Source organism: Triticum aestivum, chromosome 7A (assembly GCF_018294505.1).
Source record: "Triticum aestivum cultivar Chinese Spring chromosome 7A, IWGSC CS RefSeq v2.1, whole genome shotgun sequence".
Taxonomy (NCBI): Eukaryota; Viridiplantae; Streptophyta; class Magnoliopsida; order Poales; family Poaceae; genus Triticum; species Triticum aestivum.
In genome coordinates, this window is record NC_057812.1 from 245,236,009 (window position 1) to 245,244,590 (window position 8,582).

General features: G+C 41.5%; 1 protein-coding gene across 1 annotated transcript; it reads right to left on the minus strand.

Moving 5' to 3' along the window:
* Positions 1-298: 298 nt before the first annotated feature.
* Positions 299-8,253, minus strand: LOC123153282 (uncharacterized). The gene is made up of 10 exons (XM_044572477.1): positions 8,108-8,253; positions 7,264-7,441; positions 7,009-7,046; positions 6,837-6,898; positions 6,592-6,703; positions 6,384-6,423; positions 6,127-6,263; positions 4,193-4,327; positions 3,789-3,878; positions 299-1,546 (listed from the first exon to the last, which is right to left on the minus strand). The coding sequence occupies exons 1-9, from the start codon at positions 8,251-8,253 to the stop codon at positions 3,875-3,877; spliced, it is 852 nt and encodes a 283-aa protein (XP_044428412.1). The 3' UTR covers positions 299-1,546; positions 3,789-3,874.
* Positions 8,254-8,582: the final 329 nt, after the last annotated feature.

The following is an 8,582-nucleotide window of genomic DNA, read 5'->3' on the forward strand; positions in this document are numbered from 1 at the left end:
AAACCATACTCTTTTGAAAATGTTTATCACATTGTGAAATTCAAGTTTGAAAAAAAGTGTATAACTGTTGCACCAAAAAAATATTTCTATAACACTGCCCATCGCGCTAAATGGCACCGAGTCCCATTTAAAACCATGTACTTGCTAAAAATATTTGAAATTTTTCAGTAATTGTGTTTGAGCAAATACATACGGTAAGAACTTAGTAAAAGTTTAATTGATTGTCTGCTTAAGCTCACATAAAATGCAAGATGGCAACAACAGAGCACAATTGTATCATGTGCACCAGCAGCCAAAATTAGTTAGCTAATAAACTGTTTGAAGGGAACCAACCATTTTAGAGTAGTTTATTCCACATCTCATTCTCCTCGAAAATGAGCCCAAGTGGCTATCAACGAAAATACAATTGTTTTGATACAACAACGGTAAGAGAAGTGAGTAACCACCAAAGAAACAAAACATTTAAATTAGTTTTTTCTAACCATGGAGGAGAGTTGCATGTGAACTTTATAAAAGAAGGCCAACATCAAGGAACATCATGTTGACATACTCATCCTGCTCTCCGTTCTTGTCATCAGTCCCGACAATCAGCTCCTGACCAACACCTTAAGCAACAACCACGACAATGCCCCTTCTTCTTTATCCTTGCATATACAGGAACTCAATCAGGTCAAGAAAAAAAGATATGAATCAACTCTCAAGATCAAGTGAGATGGGTGCCTTCCCTGTCTACTACCGCCAGGCTCAACACCAACTCCACATATCAAGCACATGTTGCCTTTCCACAACATGACAACACTCTTCAAAGCAACAAACAAAAAGATTGGGCCTACACTGACGCCTCATTACCTGAGAAGAATAAAAAAGGGAGCTCACCTTGATGAGTTGGAATCAGACGCACTCGTTGTAGCTCGACCAATTGTAATAAAAACTAAAGATACGAGCACAACAATTTCTATCGCAATTGCAAACTATTAAAGATGCCTTCAAGGGCCAAAAGAAAAAATGCATACAAACATGAATTGCCCAAAACAATTCTAAAATGCCAGACCACCATCATACAGGGCATATTTTCAGTATATCTTAACATTTCATATGATATGATAATTTATCGTATTTATGGAGAAAAAACCAACCAGCAGTTCATCCAGAAAAATGTGCTTGCCATAAGAGTGCTCCATAAAGAAGTAAAATATTATCTTATCAGACAAACAATTGAATATCTCTGGACCAAATATATGCTGGTGTAAAACAAAAACACATCAGGAGAAGCAATTACGATACAATGACAATATAAAGATGCATTTTGAAATATTTAACATCTGGTTGGGTAAGTAGCAGAACTCAATGTTTTTGGATAAGTAAGGGACAGTCACCAACAGGCTACAATATCGATAAATGCATAGAAGGACATAAAATATCTTACACTTTGAGCCGCATCCCCAAATCTTGTAGATAAGTGCAATATGATTTCCGAAGGTAAGTCTCTTTCTTTAAATCAATGCCATCCCTCTTAGACAGAGAATTCTCTTCTATTTCCTTTCTACTGAAATAACATGAAGCACTAAGTTTGCCAACTTCCTTATTCTCGCTCTTTGTAATTCTGTAGGGGCTATTTTCGACAATTCTGTAAATTAATAGCTAGAGCTACATTTCACTACAACAACTAGTGGACAATGTATTTGACTAAAGTAGTACTAATATTGTAACATCCCAAAATCCTAAATTTTGGAATGTTATATAAATAGATAGATTTGATTGATTGTTTGAGTTGATTCTTTTTGCAAATCGAAGCTCTTGACCTAAACTTTCTGATAAGGCCAAATTCACTTAATTTTGGTACTGTTAGAAATTATTTTATGTTGCAAAAGTGATTTGCTTGATTTTGATGTTTTCCGAATTGTCTTCTTCGTTCTTTATGATCTTTTGAGTGATTGCTTATGTGTGGTTACTATTGCTTGCTTACGATAGATTGACCGGAGTGTGACAAGTAGAACCATCAGGAGTTTTGAGTGCGAATCATCTTCATCAACATTGCAGGCAAGTTCACACTTTGATCATATTCCTTTCATACCTAGTTTTTATGCATTAGTTTCAACCTCAAACATTGCATGAGTAGGATTGATAACATGTGGGTATTGGGAAGTAGTTGATGAGGTAGGAACCTATTGCCCTGCATTCAAACCTTAGGAGTTACTATTACGTTATGCTTATACTGCTATGCTATGCTCATAGATGTGGATTGGGTTTGAGAGTATTCATGACAGATGTGAGATTGTTAATTAATGGTTTACTTAAGGTGACAACTTTAACACACATCTGGATGGATTGAGGCACCTGGGTATTCCAGCGATTGCCTGTTTAGGCACCTGGGTATTCCAGCGATTGCCTGTTTTTTTTATGAACCGCCACCCAGGCTCAAAGGGATCATGAGATTATTCATACTAGAAACTTCCGTGTGCATCCACAAGCTATTATGGGCTCTAGCATAGTTGATTAAGTCGTGTGAACTCTTACAGTGGTAGACTAGCAGATGTAGGGGTAGTAGGTGGTACGGTCTACCCATCGTAAGGTGCAAAGGCTTCTGAAAGACTGTCTCGGTCATCCGTTTCTCAAACACCATGTAGTGCGAGAAATCCAACGGAGGAGATCGAGTCTTGTGGGGAAAAGTGCGCAAACCTCTGCAGAGTGTATAAACTAATCATGATTAGCCGTGTCCCCGGTTATGGACGTCTTGAGTATCTAGTACTTGGATTATCATGTGAATCTCATCATGTGACTTTAATTAATCTTGTTGGGTTTTAATGGTGATGCTTAATTGGGATTGATAGGGTGTCTACACTCTCAATGTTAACAACCACCATGATAGTTAAATAAAATTTATTCCTTTGCAGTAGGGAAAAATTGACTTTTCGCAAAAACCTTATAACCATAGAGCTTTTCCACTAGCCATATATGCATGTAGTGATAGCCATTGTTCATCATTTCTCTATGGTGTGAATTTGCTAGTACATTCAATGTACTGACCCTTTGTGGCTGCAACGTCTCATGTTACAGGACTTCTTACGACGAGTAAGTGATACGTTAGGGTTACAATTTCTACACTCAACTTTGCCGTTGGTGTTGATGGGAATCCACAACCCTGTTACTTCCGCTATTTGGATTGAGGTAATAGTATTTTACGTTACTTTATACATGTGATTTACCTCTATTATAAATCCTCGAGTACTGTATGTGTCAGCATACCGATCCAGGGATGACACTTAAGCACAGAGACTTGACCGTCTGAGGTCGGGTCGCTACAAATATAGTGTCTCTATTGTATCTCAAGAATTAACTGGATGTTTGTACAACAAATACTACTCATGAGCGTAACTTTAGCTCTAATTCTTAACCAACTTATCAATGATTATTCTAAAAACTGAAGCGACAAATCTTGTTATTGTACATATGAGATAGCTTAAGTCCAAAGACTACCTTAGGCAGTGGCGTCTTTGGCATGTCATTGTCTAATGAAAGCGACATTTCTATAAGTTCTACTAACTCGTCACCAACTTCCTGAAAATTATTCCAAAACCCCAAAGCGAAGAGTTTTTTTTACTGGAAATATGAGATAACAGAATGAAATACAAATATAGACTATCCTAGGTGGCAAAGTGTTTGGCATGTCGTCATGTAATGCTAGATGGCGCAACCCATTTATTTTAACTGGGTTATTTGCATATCAAGGCGTTTTATGTATAGCTATAGGTTTTATATAGCATTAAGTAGCACCGGGCACAACATACCTTAAACACAGCAACGGCCGATCAACAGCAAGAACAAACCACACAGATACATGTTATTTCCTTGATCACAGTAGCTAACCTTGACATCACCTGCAAGAGAACCATTAAAATATGGGTCCAGAAATCAAACGGGTGGACGGCCTAAAGAAAGAAAAATACGCATGTAACTTTGCACAAGATATTGAATGAAAGATATGATAACATCAACCTACAAATACGGCTATGTATGGATTAACAACACTAACCACTATATGTTTGAGTGAAAAAACAAAACTGCAGTAATAAGATAAAAAAATGTTCTCAAGGTCACAGCAACACATATTTTAACCAACAAAGATCAACAAGGACCTGTATAGGAGAGCTACCTAGGCATGTCTCTGAAGCTGGTTGTATCTATAGCATACCTTTGGCAAGAAATTACTTGAGGACACATGTCGCTGCTAACTCTGTCTTCCCGACCATTTTCACATCCTTGGAGCCCCATTCCCATACCATTACCCATCTCGACGGTAATTGGTGTATGACACGACCACAAAAACCTAAATCAACATCACCCAGAAGAATCATTTTTAGAACAAGTAGGAAAAGAAGCACAAAGTGATCATCACCACCTTGGCCCTTGGGGAACCAATTTTAGCATTATTACCTTTCATTGACATGTTTGAAACAACAACTAACATGCATGTGCCTAGTAAATCTTAAAATAGAGGAAGGATACAACACATGATAGAAGTGAACCCAAATGGTCAAATACTTCAGACTCTGACACACAAGGGAGAATTCCCAACCTGCATCTTACTCAATTGCAAGCTAAAATCAACAGGGAAAGTAACAGAATATGGGACAAGTGTGACCTGAAAAACTAAATCCCATATATGTTCCTCTAAATCCTGTATCATAGAACCATATACTATCCTAAATCAAGTAGCGAAATTATAATCTACCCAACAAATTTATAGGGAAAGTATCACCACTATAAGCATTCAAACTAATCATTACATGGTAAATAAAGACTACACAGAACTAAAAGAAAGACAAAAATATAAGTAAAAATATATTCTGATCTCTGTTAGCTTTTGTTACCTCTATCGAGCACCTAATACAGAATCTGCATGATAAATAGGACACAGCCTAGCATACTGAATATAACAATCGTTTGTCGATACATGTCACTATAAAGCCAAATAAGCTGCAACACTTGTAACTTCTTTTGTGCCTCTCAAACTCAAACCCTTTGTAGGAAACATACATCTTCCCTAGAACTTGTGGTTACTGGAATCGAAATGCCTGAAGGAATCACTGCTGCTACCAAGCACCAGTCCCACGCCTGGTCTCTGCACGAGACAAATCCCATGAGCAACCGTTCAAACTATAACATCATGAAAGGAAAGTGGTGCATCAGCTAACACCAACATTTCCTTATTTTCACATATGGTAGGGACCTTAGTATGTTTACAGCAACCAAACCAGAAGCTTGCACTGGCTAGCTCTATGTATCCCTGTGTTATTGAGATCAACACGGTTGTTTTAAATAGCACAACAAAAGTCATTCTAGCATGAAAGTGAAAAAAATAAATGTCCTATAAATGAGAACGCTACGCTTGTTATTTCACATACAGGTGCTAAAAGGTTGTTCTAAGACACATGAGCAAACCAAATGTTTATAAGTTGATAAGTAGCGGCTGCAGTGGCCAGGAACATTTAAATATAGTACCATATGAAGGGACGACACATGAATACATCAGCTGCGGCTGTGTTCTTCATAAGCAATGCACGCATCAATAATGTACGAACCTAGGTCTAAAAAAATCACAGCGAAGAACCAATTCTATTTCAAAAAACGCATTACAAATAAGCATCACAAACAATTAACTTCAGAGCATCTTCTAAAAAAGCATAGAAATATCCATCTCCATCGCTCATCTATTTAGATTGACCATGCTGAATACAAACTTTTTTCCAGCGGTTGGTAACGATGCATTTACCTATATATTGGCCAAAAGACCAATAATATATATCCATGACGACATAAATCCGGTGCTGGAGAAATTATTTATTTCAGAGCATAAAAATTCAATCGGAACCATTTAAATAGTAGGGCTATATACTAATATGAAAATGGATCCCACCTATGGATGTCATCTGATGCCAAGAATGAGAGGAAACTAACTAAGCCTGAATGCCACCCATATTGAAAATATCCATACTATGATTGGGAGGCCAATTGAACATTATACATCACATAATGTACTATGTATGTACATTAAATTCTTTGCCAACTGTATACATTTTGTTTAGACAGTACCCTCAAGTCTCGACTAATACAATATTACATTACCTCTGCTCATTTTGCATAAAATGCCATGCCCGTCGGCTTGTTCTTGACGCTTGAAAATGCCATGCCCATTGGCTTGTTCTTGTCGCTTGCTTATAATCATCCTTTCTATGGTGCTCACTTTCGTTTTGCTCCTGCTTCTTTTTTGCTTTTCGAAAAAGAGGGTAGAAGTCAAAGAAGGAAAGGTGTCTGCACGCGCCGATGAATCAGGGCCGAAGGGAGGAGGCGGCATGGGGAGAGAAAGAACGGGTGAATCTCACCTTGGTGTGTTGGCGTCGGATGTGCTCACCGTCGCTCGACCTGTGTGCAGAATAAGAACAAAGGTGAATCTATTTTGAACTCAAGGACACCAAAGTGTGACAAAATAAAGGGGAAGCACCAATCCTCCACAAGAAATGGTGCCGATAGGTAGAACATATTCCTTTTCATGTACTGTGGTGGAAGAATTGCAGAAGAAATCAGGCTCACCTATCTTGGAAGGGTCTGACTGCTCCAGGGACATCAAGCCACAATATCTCCAACCACTCATAACCAAAACAATATGCCCTGTCATCAGTTTCGGACTTCCAGTCACCGGAAACTGTATGGGCCAAAATTAATCTTCAGAGAACATAGGAAATACTAAATAAGCAAAAGGATAATCCCTGGAATTGCAATACATGTTGCAAAACAGCAAGATCATCTGTAAAAATATGAAAAAATACACATCTTACCCTTCTGCTTGCACTCCTCGACGACCTGCTCCTTCTCCCTGTCATTGGCCGCCTCCCCTCTCCTGCAGCCACACCCCAGATCCAGAACATTAAAATGATCAGCAGACGAAGTACCATGATAGCACCCCCATAAACGATAATACACGTGTACCTAGGAAATAGAGCAGCTAACCTTAACGAGAAGAAAAGATATGCAACAGATCGTAGAACCTGCAAAACAAATGGGAACGATCTGGTCAGAGCACAACCATGGTACGGTACATAGAAGCAAAAGAACACTACACAAATAAGAAGTTAGATTCTGGCACAAGAGAGGGATTTCATCGCCTCCAGCTTGAGCTTGCCTGCGGGCTCTCTTACATTGCGTCGGACTCAAAGGCAAGGTGAGGAGGCAGGGGAGGGGGAGCAAAAGGGATGGGAGGAGGACCTGCGAGGGCGACGACGTCGTCCTTGCCTGCCTTGTAGGAGAGGACGCTTCTGGAAACGCATGCTTGCACTCACCGGCGCTTGCTGTCGCCCAGCCGACGAGTGTTCCCCAACCTATGACCCTGCCCACATCCGCCGCTCCTTCAACCCATGCTGCTTCCGCCCGCAGCCGCCATGCCCTTCATGGCCTGCGGCCCTGCCCCCTCTTCCTCGGCCAGCTCTCATGGCTTCCATGGCGTCGTCGATCTGGGATGTCTAATGCATCATGGTCGTCATCGCGCCGTCCTCCTCGATCTATGGCGGCAACGAAGTGGAGACGAGCGGCACAAGAGGGGTCGCGTGGGGCGAGGAGGAGGAAGATAGGGAGAAGAGGAGGCGGTTGCGACAGGAGGAAGAGTGAGAAGAGAAGGGATGGTGGTGGAGGAGGAGGAGGAGGAGGAGGAGGAGCCCGGGCACGCTCGGGGTGGAGCACGGGAGGATGGAGGCGGCCGTGGGATTGGGGAAAGGGGTCTAGGGTTCCACGACCCACTGGAAGCACGCTGCGCGCGAGGAGAGGATTGTCCAAAGGTAAACGTTTCGGGACGGTGCGCCGGCTAAACTTTGCGCCGGTCGCGCACGCCACGCGTCCCAGTGAAGCAGCAAAAGCGGGGCCGCTTGTCTCTCTCACCTTATCTTTTTCTCCTCTAGCCTTATCTCTTCTTCTCAACCACACTTTTCTCTCTGGTAGCAAACTAGCAATTGCATCGTCTTCCTTTCCCCACTTAGAACAAGCGAGCGGGCCTGCTGTCTGTCTCTGGATCCTATCACGTGGCCGCCATGGAGATGCTTCGTCCTCTCAATCTCGCCTCGTCCTCTCATGCTCTCTCCCCCGCAGCAGCCATGGCCTTGCCTTCTCCACCGCTTGTGAATCGCCGCCGCGGAACAACTCTGAGCCTGCTGCGTTGAGCACCTCCATAGCCACCACAAAAACCACGAGCTCACTGCTGGGCATGGCCGACGGCTGCAACTCCGGCGACCTCCCCCCCCCCCCCCCCCCACTCTCCAATAGCCATGGCCGGTGGAAAATCTGCCTTTTTTTATGCCCATCGGCTGTAGCTTTTTGGATCGTCGGTTGTAGCTTCCTTCTAAACCGGTTGCATCTTTTTTTAAATCATTCCTTTCAAACTTTTCTTCATAATCTATTTCTTGCATTTTTTTTTCTGAAATCACTGGTTCCAGCTTTTGAAATCACTGGTTGTAGCATTTTGTTCAGCTGGTTGTAGCTTTTTGAATCGCCAGTACCAGTTTCAGAATCACATGTTGCAACTTTTTGATTAGTCG